At 40.5% G+C, this 13719-nt stretch overlaps 1 protein-coding gene across 2 annotated transcripts in view; it reads left to right on the top strand.

Annotated features, from left to right (window-relative positions):
- The first annotated feature begins 938 nt into the window (after nt 1-938).
- Nucleotides 939-13719, top strand: part of kremen1 (kringle containing transmembrane protein 1) — a 63350-nt gene continuing 50569 nt past the window's right edge. For both annotated transcript variants that reach the window (XM_084945804.1, XM_084945803.1), the window contains exon 1: nt 939-1331. In XM_084945804.1, coding sequence (XP_084801930.1) covers nt 1253-1331 — 79 coding nt within the window. In that variant the 5' untranslated portion in view covers nt 939-1252. The remainder of the gene's footprint in view (nt 1332-13719) is intronic.

The raw sequence follows: 13719 nt of genomic DNA, 5'->3' as shown, positions 1-13719 counted from the left end.
CTGTTTTTATTATGTTGCTCTTTGTTGTTTGCTTTCTCTTCTGTTTTTTTTCTCCATACAGGTGATCCAGGCGTTTTGTTTGTTTGTTTGTTTGTTTTTTCCTTTCTTCCCCCCCCTTCTCACCGTCTCTTCTCCCCTTTGGTTTTCTTTCTCTCCCTCCCTCTCTTTCTTTCATTCTTTCTCCCTGTCCTATCCCCCAGTCACGTCTGTCCCGTTTGTAGCAACCGAAAATAAAATAAATACATAATTATAATAAAGGTCAATCAAATGGACCAATATGGCAAGGCCATGATGATCCACTTGGTAAAATAAATCTGCTTGGCATCTTTCTTGGCCTTAAGACAACAATTCTGATGGCTAAAGATCCAAACGGGACACAAAAAAGGAAAAAAAAAAAAAAAAAAAAAAAAAAAGATGTGAGACTATACTACTATGCCTTTACTCACTTTTCATCTTTTCCACACTTTTGACCATATTTTGTTATATTAGAAGGATGTTTGGCCTCTCCTTGTCTTTTGTTTAACACTGTGCATGACAGGGCATGGTTTCCAAACACAGTGGACCATTAGTTATATTTAGACTCCATCATAAAAACAGACAAAATAATATTTCAGAATGGTTATAATTTGTTTCTTATAGTCTTATAGCATGTTTTCCATTAACTGCCCTGCTTTATGGTAGTATTGAGCCCCAGCTGTGTCGCTACTCTGCCTGTGTTGACCTAAAACATGCTTCATTGTCGTTGTGATTGTATTGGATACTGATTTATGATATTGTTTTAGTTTAGCTGTAATATTAAACTTGGTTTGCGGTCAGTTGTGATTATTATGCTTTGATGTGATTTGATTTTTAACTTTGCGGACCTGCTGTTCATTGCACCACAGAGACCACCTTTAAAACCCCATCGCGCCACCCTCTCTCCCTCCCTCCTCTTTTCTTTCTGCTGCTTTCCCAGTGCTGCAGGTTGAATCCATTGCCCCTATTTCCTGTCACATGGGTTGGAAATAGGATCCCTGTTTTCTACTATCTGGTCTCGTCGTAGTGGTGTCAGTGTAGTAGTAGCTGTAGGACCTGCCTTGAAGTTCAGGGACTTTTTAACACCGGCCAAAGCGCGACTCCTGCACAGACACAGACAGCCAAGCAGCAAGTCAGCCAGCCAGTCAGTCAGTCGGTCCAGCAGCCCGCCGCTCTGCGCACCCGTCCGTCAGGCTGCACTTCACCTGAGAGCGAATTCAGACTCTTTAATCACACGATGGATTCCTGGACCGTCACCTCTGCTCTGCTTCTCGCTGGCTTTATTTCTTCCGCGGCTTTTAATGATTTCGACACCGGTAAGTCAAACTTTTCTCTTCGCCTTTTCCTCACGGGTTTGCGTCTCCAAAGTTCCTCTTTTGCGCGACGCACAAGCGCTTCTCTTCTTTAAAAAGAAAAAACAAACAAACAGCACAACTCGCACTAAAAAGTGCAGCAGTCCTAAATATGCTCATGATACTCTTGGTATTTGTTTCGCTATCCCACATCTTGCAGTTAGCAGTAACTTCATTCATAGTTAATCGCCTTGGTAAAAATCCCACTACGGCATTGTTTCCCAAACGGCATGAGGTATTTAATTGAGAGGTTTACAGTTTCCCTCCGAGCAGCCAAAGCTCACAGGGAAATTGTTTTGATTTTTCGGCTGCAGGGAGGAGAGTGGTGCTCTGGAATGAAGTGTCTGGTCTGACGATCAGGCGTCACTTCCACACGTACTAAGATAAACACTTGTGCTCCTAACTGTAAGGTGTCCGGGACACATTCGTACCATGACGTTTACGGACCACAGGTCGCCTTTATTATATTGTTTTACAGACATTGTTTTAATGTAATCAGGGAAACGGCGAGTTTCCCTGATTACATTAAAATAAGACAAACCTGCAGCTGCCACACAATCCACTTTCCAACACATCCGGCTCTATTTTTATTTACCTCAAAGCCCCTCAAAGCTCAACGGATACATTTGAACTGATTGCATTTTCAGCTTTTCTTGCAGAAATAAAACATTTTTCATTCCCAACATCATATCGCCAGAGGAGGCCTGCTGGCTGTTTAATTGAACCGTGCAAATACGGGTTCTCCCCGGAATGAACTTGAAACTAAGTCATCTGATATCACCCGTTTAATTTGCCATCAAGTTCAGATTAATACGCAAAGGGTATGCTTGCGTCTATCTGCTGCACTTCAAAGTAACAGCCGGATCCCCAGCGAGATCCGCCTTCTCTGAGACTATTTTGTTTGAATGTGAATATCTAATAATGATGACCGCACTAACCAGCTTCTCCTTGCTGTAATTTGTGCCGCGTTTCATGTCGAAGCAGCAAATCCTCATGCTTTCCTTTTTAATTTTTTTGTCTCTTAATTATACCCTTGGATTTCAAATTAGAGGGTCCACCATCTGGGCTAGTGCGTAAGTACTCCCATGTGTACCTATGTATTAACAAAGTATTTAAAGCAATGGTATTCCCCCTCATAACACAGGGGAGAAGAAAAGGCCAAGTTTATGTTTAGTTTGTCAGCTGTGCCATATTTACTGTAAAGTAAAACAATAATTTAATGTCTCTACAAGAAGTCAGTCTCTTGTTGTAAATGATAGAATTAACTTAGGCTGTCTTTGCTGGTTGAAGGTTGAATACCCTCAATTTGACTGGACTGTGAGGCCAAACTGAATGTTAAAGCCAGCAGCACCTAAAGGAGAAATGCACTGTAAAAGCCCTTCTATGTCTTTCAAAGTAATGAGAGCTGAGGAAGATGGGCTCTGTGGCGCAGGCAGAGCTGAATTGCACTGAACGGTTCCATTTAGTGTTTGGATATCTGGATGAAAAGAATCAAGTGAACATCTGTAATGTTATTAAGCAACAAATCAGGGTAACATGGGCAAATATGAATTTTTCAGCACAGCGGCATTTTCCTTTACCCGCTGAAGTTATTACCTGCAGCAGCTTATTAATGTCGTCCAGAAAGCTAGCTGCTGCTGGTGCTGCTGCTGCCGCCTTTGTGAGACAGCACCTTAAACAGTTACACTTGAAATGCTTTCTCTGTCCTTGTGGACTGCAGCTTTGGATCAAGCAGAAGTGTATTAGCAGCAAAGTGTTCTTCATCTCCTGCTCAGTGGTAATCACGCACTTGGTGCTGTGCACACATGCAAACATGCACCTAAGTGCAAATGTATCTAAGGGTTAGAGATGGCATGATGGTTGTAGCGGTGGAGCAGTTAAGTACCATTATGCAACATATAATATGACAGTGTGCTCTTCTTCCATACAGCACACTTAACACTCCCACTATAGAGTGATAGTTAACCACAGACCCTTATCTTTATAAAGAAGCTTTATAAAAGAAACTCATTTAGACTCCCACATGCTGTTGTGCCCGACTGCATCCTGCTGTTGTTTTCTTGGCAGCTGCTTACAAATGTACACACAAGTAGAAGCTGAAGTCTGTCAGAACTGTCAAGATGAAGTGTAATTGAGTTGGTCTATAAGCCAGTAATGATCTAGCTCATGGCATTGTTGTCTTAAACAAGCTCAAGCTGGTGAATCATGGCAGATTTATGATCTTCATGTTTCTGGTAACCAGGACTGTCTCTACTAGTAGGTGGAAGACAGGTGGCCACTGGTGAAACTTAAAGTCTTTTGTTTATGTAACGAGTTCACACAATTCACACAGCTTTTTAATTAATTTTCAAGTATTGACATTACAGTAAGGTGGTTTCCCTTTTAAAATCTGGGTGTGTGAGTCCTTTTTTGCCTCAGTACATGCTGGTGTAACTCATAGGTATTTGGTCAGTTTGATCAGAAGATCATTACCACTCTCACATCTGTCTATGAGGCGTCAGTGTGTGGCTGATGAACTTAGTTTGCAAGACTGAACACAAATGTAACAAAATTGTATAAAACAGTAGCTTTACAGTTCACTAATTATTTACATTTTTGTTATTTCTCTTCAGAAATTGAAGCGTAAAAAGAAAACTACATGTCTTTGTTGATACACTTGTTTTGGGCCATGGCCAGTAGTTTTCTGGAGTTTTTGTTAAAACTGTTTTAAGAGGCCTGTATGGCTGTGCATTAAATACTAAACTCATGCATTTTGCTTTTTATTGGAATAAGCAATGACTATGTGGAATGCTTATTAGCTTGCTTTATGGATAATGGCAGCCATCTTTTATCACCTTTGGACAGAGTCAGTCAACCCATTGCCAAAGACAAGGGATGTGTGTATGGGTATGTGTTAGATTTAAGAGATCCATCCATCCTTCCATTGACCTCATATAACCCCAGTTTACCACTTCACTGTCAGACTGATGGTTTAGCTGTAGTCCTACAATATGTAAAAGTAGAATGGGAGGCAGAGCCTTCAGCTTTCAGGCCCCTCTTCTGTGGAACCAGCTCCCAGTTTGGATTCGGGAGGTACACACTTACGCTCTCTATTTTTATGATTTGGCTTCAAACTTTCCTTTTTGGCAAAGCATAAAGTTAAGGCTGCATCAGGTGACCTTAAATTCTCCTTTAGTTATGCTGCAGGAGGGCTAGGCTGCTGGGAGTTGAAGAGGGAAGAGAGTGAAGCGTGCTTCTTCTTCACTCACTATGTTTTTATGCACAACTTGCATTTAATTATGAGTTATTATTAATCGCTTGCTATCTTCCACAGCATGCCTTTTTTCCTGTCTTCCTCCCCTCACTTCCAACTGGTCACGGGAGAAGGCCTTCTGTCCCCAAGCCCCCAAGCCTGCTCTGCCAGGGGTTTCTTCCTGTTAAAAGGGATTTTTTCTTTCCCACTGTCACCAAGTGCTTGCTCTTAGGGGGGCATCACATTGTTGGGGTTTTCTCTGTACTATTGTAGGTCTTTACCTTTCAATATAAAGCAATTTGAGGAAACTGTTATTATGATTTGGCGCTATTGAATTGAATTGAATTGGATTGAATTGAATTGAATCATTCCTTCCGTCCTTCCTTCCTTAAACACTTATCTTACTTTTATTAGGGTCACCATGTACTGGAATCTCAGCTATCATTAGGCCAGAGGGAGAATATACCCAGTAGAGTTTCCAGTCCATCGTCGGGCTAACATAGAGATACACATAGCCACACACTCTCCCACTCACATGCAGAGAAAGTTGTAAATCACCAATTATCCTAAACTGCCTTTGAATGATGCGAGGAAACCGAAGCATCTGGAGGAAATTTGTGCAGGTGAAGACTCCATTTAGAAAGGCCAGGAGGTTTCAAACCAAGAACCTTACTGGTGTGCTTACTTTGCCACCCAATTTAAAGAGTCACATGGCAACATATTAGAAACACTTATGCTCCATGATCCCCATTTTCAGTGCCATAATAAGTAGTCTTACCTTTGTGTGTACCTGGGTATTTGACCAGTCAAGCATTTATTTGTTGGGTTGGTGTTCAGTTTTCATTTTGGTGGGATTTAGGTTTCTAAGAAAAACTTCTCAACTTTAGCAGTGGTCATTATGCTTTAGTTTATCGCACTATTGCACACCTACAGACTTTATCATTAGATTTAGCAAATAAAGAGAATTTGTGTTGCTTTCTAACATTATATCTGTGGTCATTTTACTTGTAAATATAGCCAAGTACACGCATCGTTCATAAGTCTGTTTATGATCTTTTGATATATGAATTCCTCTTGAATGCATATATATTTCTTCTGTTTGCTATTTATTGCTGCTGCCTTACTATTTATGTTTTACTCCTTCACAGTTGGTGTGGAGCACCCATAATTTCATTGTACATGTACAATGACAGTAAACATCTATTCTATTCTATTCTATTCTATTCTATTCTATTCTATAGTTGACATTGCACTTACAGAAGCTTAAAGAAATAGGCAGCAGAGAGCTATGGCCATGCTATTAATGAAATCTGTGACCTTAGTAAAAAGTTACCCTATAAGTTTATGATCTCTAGTTTTAAGTTTTATTTCATATAAGATGATGCCTGTATTTTAAATTACAGTCCTAATAAGAGTAAAATAGATAATATTGCAGGATATGTTTTAGGGTGTGGCTGTTGTGACTGACAAGTCACTGCTGCATGAGTGTGCAGTTTCCTCAAATTCTTTGTCAAATCTACCCCCAGCTCATGTCAGGATGTTTTAACACCAGTTGTTTGTATACAGTCTGTGCGTTGTATATGAGGAGTTTTAACCTGTGTGTCGTTTGATTTTATTCTTTGCAACTTTAATGAAAACGCTTAGCTTTGGGTGTGTCAAGCTGAAACTTGAAAAGGGCAAGCTGTGGCATTTTGGCAATATGGTATGCACTCTCATTATGTGATCACAGAAGACAGAGCTGTCAGAAATAAGCCCTGATGAAAAAAACATCAGGTTAATATCAGGCTGTGCTCGACCAGCTGAATCTTGGCCTGATCGAAGGCAGTGTGAGGTGCCTGATGGGACTGCTTTTTTCTGCACTTTTTGCAATGTCTCTTATTAGCTAGACATGCATGAAATAATGCTACGTGATAAGATTTGTCAAGCTGGTGATGTAGCCTATCAAATGAGCTTGCTGCATATCCAGCCATGCTAACATATTTGTCTCAGGTTTTTTTTTCCTTCTTTTTTAAACTTTATTCAACGTGGGCGTCTGAAGACCAGAAATGAAATAAATTGATGGTTGGATGAATGACCACGTGTTGTGAGTTCTCTTTGTAGCCTGACTTGCGTATAAGCTGCTGCATAAACTGGCAACCCTCTGTTGCATCTGGCAACCCTCTTTCTTTCCTGCTCAGTGTCTGATCGCTATCCAGCAGGGCATGATGTTGGCCTGGACTCTGACCGATTCATCGCCCTTGACTACAGACAGAACTGAGTGTCTTGCAGTGCAGCAGGCGAGGAAAAACTGGTTCATAAGACTGTACAGAGGTGGTAGCTTCATTTTGGCAACTGTTATGCAGCTTCTGTCTTCACTGGGTTGTTGTGTGATTGATAGGAGTTATTTTCAGATGTCTGGCTTAATATCAAGTTAGCGTGAATTGCCTGTGTGTGTTTGTGCTTGTCTAACCTCACCCCTCTGTGAAAAACAGGGGAACATGGCAGAAGCACATACGGTACCTTAGAGTTTAGGGCTAGAAATAACAATTAAGTTTGCCATAGTACAGCAGTGAAACCTGTGACAGTTTGGCTGTAAAAGTACATTCAGTTCAAGGGTGTCAAACTCATTTTAGTTTTTGGGCGACATAGAATCCAATGTGATTTCAAGTAGGCTGGATGAGTGTGGTGTGAATAAGGCACGGCGGGACCAAAGATCATAATTTAGAGCCATTTTATTGAATTCACATCACACCACAACACCCCCAAACCCCTGAGTCCCCGTGTTTTTAACTAGGCGGGCGTGATTAAGGATGCCGTGCAGGTGCGTCCGCCCTCCCTGCACGGCACCGCAGACCACGCCCCACCACAATGAGTTAAACCTATGCATCCTTATTGATCCTCTTATCGATTCTCATTGGCTCCCCTTTGACGGCGATCACCTACACTAAGTGATCGCCACAGTGATTCTACTTTAGAAACATGAACACGTAGAAACGGAGGCTGGAGTCTGACTGCTCATCAGTTTTTTACCTGTTGAGCTTCGATTTCTGGCTGCTGAGCTCAATATTCACTCAGCTTTAACGTCACTCTGGGTTCTTGGCTAGCTTAGCATTAGCATGCTGTCTGTGCAGGTCCTTGAAAAGAGCCGAAGTTGTCTTAGCAGCATAACTATTGGAAGTATTTCTGTCCTGGATGCAGTTTGCACTTTATCATTGCGCTCTCATGCTTTTGTGGAATAAAAATAAAAGTAATGGCTGTATCCACCCTGTGGACTGCCCCGCCATTTTTCTCCTTCAACACACGGACTGAAGTCAACTGATTGAACCCATAAGCGGGATTGATAGACAAGCAGACTAGCGATTCCAAGAAATTGGACTGCTGGGACTTCTCGATTCCCATCCCTAATAGTATGTCACGTCTTTGGGATTCAAACAACTTGTCATGATCTAGAAACACTTTAACTTCCCAAGCATGTCTACCCCTGTGTAGTAATGCTCACTAAACTTGAAGAAGCAGTGAATTTTATAGAAAAACTATAATTATTAATGACTTGTCTGCAAATTTCACACTTGGAGTCTTTGTTTAACACCCCTAATTTAGTTGGTCAGCAGCAGCAGAGTTTAATTGTAGATTAAATAGCATCTCCACAAGGACTTCTTGTCATTGCTAGATTAAAAGCACAGATTCCAGTTTGAATTTAATTAAATTTATGATTAAACAGTTATTAAGTTCATAAAATGAAAATAAAAAAGATTAAAAAAAATTTAAAATGGTCATCATAGATGGTTAGCGCTTAACATCTTTAAATCACTTTTTTTTTTTTTCTAAAGTCTGAAACCAAAAGACATTTAATTTAATGACAGAAAAGCATTGTCCAATTTAATTTAATTTCAGCTCTGTGTGTGTGTGTGTGCGCGTGTGTGTGTGGGAGTGAGTGAAGTTTAACTGTGAAGCAGCTGTTACCATCTGGAGTCTCTATAAACTTTCAGTGTTTCTGCTTAAGAGTTTAAAGGGGCCATGTGGGGTCAAGTGTCAAAAAGAGGTGCCATGTTTCTCTCTTCCAACTACACCCACACTCATATAAACACATATAGATAACCACAAGTGTATGCATACGCGGCACACTGGATGCCTCCAATCATCATCTCTCCCTCTTTCACCCAGTCAACATCCTCAATCTTTCTTGACTTAATCTTCTTACAGCTCGTCCACGCAGCCTATACAGTTTATGACTGGGCTCCATCAACCTTTGTAACCCTTGAGACAGCGTAATCTCGGTGAGTGTGTGTGAAGGGGCGATGCTCTGAATCGTTTGCCTCAGAGAGATAATAACAGGCCATCCTCAGCCATTTGAAGAATCACGAGCTTGTGTTGGCAGAGGTGATCGCAGTGAAGCATTGATTTGAGGGGAGACAGTGGGTTCTTAAAGAGTTTAACATAAGGACTAAATCCTCAGTGCCCAGAGTGGGGAGTGTCAGGGAGCATTATGGGAAGTGGGAGCATGGAGTCTGGGTCTCAGATGTGGGGGCTGCGGTTCCCCCTGCTTTTCCGGTTCAAAGATGGAGATGGAAACCTCTCCTCCCCTGGTGAGCTTCTGTGCAGCACATTCTGACGCACACACACAAAAACCACTCGTGCAGATTTGTTTTACTGTACTGGGTGTGTGTGTGTGTGTGTGTGTGTGTGTGTGTGTGAGAGAGAGAGAGATGATTAAGGATGTGATCATGTGTAGCAGCAAGAGGAAGTTTTTGAGTTATTTAAAAATCCTTTGTCCTTTCCAGGCTTTGGAGTTGTGAAAACAACCAGCAATAATCAATATTTTACACAGTAATGGCAGATTAAATAGAATGATGTACTCACACTGATAATTTACAAAGAATTAGCACCCACTTTTGCAGACAAGGAAATGCTTGACTCCAGCACAGCCCCACGGATTTATTTATTTTTTTAGTTATTTTTTTTAATTGCAGAGAGTATTACAAAATTATAGGTGCAGCTTGTCTGTATTGTCTGTGAGAGAATTATTATGAAAAGAAAGCGAAACTAATTCTAACTGACCTCTTTCTCTGTTTCCACATCGATCTATGAAACGAGGTAAAGAGCTAATACTAGGCAAAGATACAAGGGGGGGGGGGGGGGGGGGGGGGGAGAGAATGGCTGCCAAACCGTTTAGTCTGGGTTTTGCTGTATCTCCAAAATACTTCTCCAAGTGAAAGATTTGTAATTACAGTAATATGTGAGCTAACCTGGGATCAACAGTACTGAGTTATTATGACAAACTAAGAGATCTTAGTTTGTCATAATAGCTCTTGAGCCTCAAACACAGTGCAGCTAAGGAGACATTGCTTTATTTAATAGTTACTTATTGCCATATTATGTCCACTGGCCAGATGTCTCCCATTCCACAGTAACCCCCAACCATGATGGCCAGATACTTGCTAAAATTAATACCAAATCCACCAGATGTGGTGCTAGGTGAGCGTATATATATATATGTGTGTGTGTCTATCTATCTATCTATCTATCTATCTATCTATCTATCTATCTATCTATCTATCTATCTATCTATCTATCTATATCTATCTATATCTATATATATATATATATATATATATATATATATATATATATATATATGTATACATGTAGCTTTATAAAACTCTATCTAATCTGTTAGATTTATGCTTCTATCTTGGAGAACAGTCACAAGATGTTGTTTGGTTTAGAGTTATCGTGCATCACATCATCCATTTCTTTTGACAGATTATCTGCTGCAGAGAACAGTGCCTCATCTTTGAGTGAATAATTCAATGTGACATTTATTAGCCTACCTCAGTATTTTACACTGAAACTGTTTGGATTAATGTATAGCATTCTTCCTAAGAGGAAAGGCAAGCTTTGGAGCTGCTGCCCATTTTCAAATGACTTTTGAAATAACATAGGCCTTTGCATTTCCCTTCAAGGACATGCAAAAGTGGTTGCATCAGTCGCAGGACAGAACAATCTACTGGAGAGACACATGGTTGCTTCTGCTGCCTTTTCTCTCATCATTCATTGAAATGATGAGTAAGCTAATGTCCCTAAAAGATTTGTACACTTCTTAAACACTCTTTTTGTGTCTTTTGGGATACATACTTGTCCAGGCAGTTTGTCCTTGTTGTTTTCAAAGTATACTCAGGCACTCTGTCTCCTTTTAATGTTATGTGGATGCATAATGAGTCAAAAAGCACATAAAGGGGCATAATAAATCTTTAATGCAATGCCCACAATACAAGTTTAGCAAAGCAACAAAATCTAAAGTACATGCACTGACTTCATCTGGCACTGGGACTTTTTAGCAAAATGCTTAAATGCTACTGTGCACTAAAGGAGTAATGAATTTACTGCATAGCCTATGGGCACTAAGACAAGCACTCCCAGCATAGTGGAAACATCAGTGTTTTCTCTCCACTCAAACTGGTTATATGTGACTGTAGATGGACAGACACTGATATGTTGTAGTAAGACCTTTTCCTATAAAGCAAGAAATATCAGGGATATTTTTGCAGTGAAGAAATTAAATGCACTGCTCTTTATTTTTTTATGACAATTGATTGTCATCTATCTATCTATCTATCTATCTATCTATCTATCTATCTATCTACATTGTGTTTTGCATGGTGAATTTGCATGTCTGAATTGTCAGAGCAATGACCTCTCAGCCCTCCAATATGAGCTTTGTAAGTCTTTGCCATGATCAGCTCAGTGTCCAGTTCAGTAGCATAAGAAAGAGACTTCAGATGGAGAGGTCAGGAGTTTAAATCACCTTGTTAATGCATATACTTTCTCAGTTTTCTCTTGACAGAAAATGTTTTGCTTTCTGTTTTTCTAACAGATAAAATGATAATGAAAGGCAACTCTTAAACACAAACCTTCCCTTGCTAGAAAATCCAATATTGGCATCCAAGTAATGTCCAAGAAGCATACCCAGAAGATCGCCGGGCTACATCTCTGATGTCTGTACATCGTTCACTTTGGAACTATTTTTTAGCCAAAAGAACATGTTCAGGTATTTTGAATTATTGGCAAGTGGACGTACCCAGATTATGCAATCAGAACAAGGACACTTTGCAGCCACTGAATTAACCAACAGGTGATCAAAGTGCACATCCTGCAGAATGTGCTGGTGAAAAACAAGCAGGCTAGCTTATTTAGCAAGTTATGAGCGGTAACATGTTAGCTTACAACACGTTATGCATACAATTATTGTTTTCTAAAAAATGTAAAATTAGTTGCTCCCTTCACGTGTAATGTTTACTACAACTAAAATAAAAAAAATCACTAAATAATGTTATGCATTTGTAGACTCCAAAAAATCATTTTGTTTCAAGCTGTTTTTATAATTTATATGACCAAACAGTCATATGTACACATAAAAGGTACACTTGTGTTGTCGATCTTCATAACCCAGAAAATTGAGCTTTCTAACTTGTGTTATTGTTCAACACAATTTGAAATCGCACAAATGAATTCATATTAGCGATTTGATGATTAGCATCAATGCAAGTCGTGATCTTATCTTAAACTTGGCGTAGCTATGCTGCCTGAACCAAAGCAAACAAGAAATAAAAGTAAAACCATAGAGGCCATAGAAGATATACAAAAGAGTCTTTTACTTATATAGCATTCAAGCAGGATGTTTTTAAAGTGTTTTCTAAGATTCACACAAACACTGATGCACTTTGAAGGATGCATCAGGGGCAATTCAGGGTTTGGTATCTTGCCCAAGGATACTTTGGCATGCAAACTGGGGGAATCAGGGATTGATCCACCAGTGGACGACCTGCTCTACCAGCTGAACCACAGCTGCCTCAATGTCACTTGAATGTTGGGTGTTTTTGATAATGCCTCCTTTGTTTTTTGGGAGTTTTTTTCAGACGGACCAAATAATTAGTTGCAGGATTTGTTGTAAATTTTAACCGTGAGGTAGATCGAAATAAATATTTACACCAGCTCTCTGGTGACGCTAGATGAGAAGAAAGAAGAATTCACATTTACTTTGAAGCCACACATAGAGCCCAGAAAGTCTGAGTTTGCACTTCTTAGCACACACATACTCCGCCTGTCTTGACTTGTGAAGACAGGTCAAAATTTTGAAGAATTTCTTCATTTACTTGGCAAAAACTAAGGTGAATCTGACTCATAGTTTGGAACATGTTACAAATGTGTGCTTCTGTGACAAGTTGCTGCTGATGGAGTTCCTGTTGACCTCTGGGTGGTGCCCTGCGAAGGTCAAGTTGTGGGTGATACCCTTGTTCTCCAGTGCCAAGGGACTGGATCGCCTGTAAAACCATAAGCACTAAGAGAGAGAAACAGAGAAGAAACAGACCCGGTTATTATAAACACAATCATGCTTATTATCGTGCCACTCTGATTCTCGTCCTGTCGTGTTCAAAGGCTTACATTCCTTTGATCGAAGCACCTCAGTGTGTGTCGTTCCTCAGTCACTGCACTTCTCTTATTAAGCTTCTGCTGAGTGAAGCCCTTTCATTTCTCTTGCACCCTGTGCAAATCACCACCTGCTCTGGCGGTTGGCCGGGTGACCCATCATGCAAAACACCCAGACCTGTTCCAGCTTCAGGATTTATGATGGCAAGGGAGGTACATGGATAACCCCCACCCCCCACAGGTGACAAGGCGTGACAGATGCAGCAGTCATATTAATTACAAACTGTCCCCAAACAAAGTGCTGAGAGGTTGAGTGTGTCACCCCAGTCCCTGATCCACGGAGGCGGTCCTTTGAGACAACATGGAATTAAGCTGTCAAGCTGCTGCTGGTTGTACACAACTGTCAGGCTTTAAAGAGATAAACAATGTTTAGGTGGGAGAGTGCACTCATGTGGTCAGAGTACTGGTTTGTGAGGTTTTGTTGCTCAAAGGTCAGTTGAGACCAGTCAGAGTATTTTGCTGAATGGCTGTGACATGTTGGTTTTGGACTGTGAAAAGTGCTACCTTATTCTTTCATAACTCCCTTCTGTCTCAAAGTGTCTGGATTGTTCTCCAAGTTGTCTTTCTCGTCTCTTGCAACTGATTCACGTCTCCTCCCATTTTAATGCTATTATGCATGAGCCGTGTTGCCTGGCCGCTTCGTGCGCCTTGACA

The sequence above is a fragment of the Perissodus microlepis genome, chromosome 12 (assembly GCF_051167445.1).
Source record: "Perissodus microlepis isolate ML-2025 ecotype Zambia chromosome 12, ASM5116744v1, whole genome shotgun sequence".
Taxonomy (NCBI): domain Eukaryota; kingdom Metazoa; phylum Chordata; class Actinopteri; order Cichliformes; family Cichlidae; genus Perissodus; species Perissodus microlepis.
Note: the sequence above shows the minus strand (reverse complement) of the source record. Positions and strands in the feature narration are given on the sequence as shown.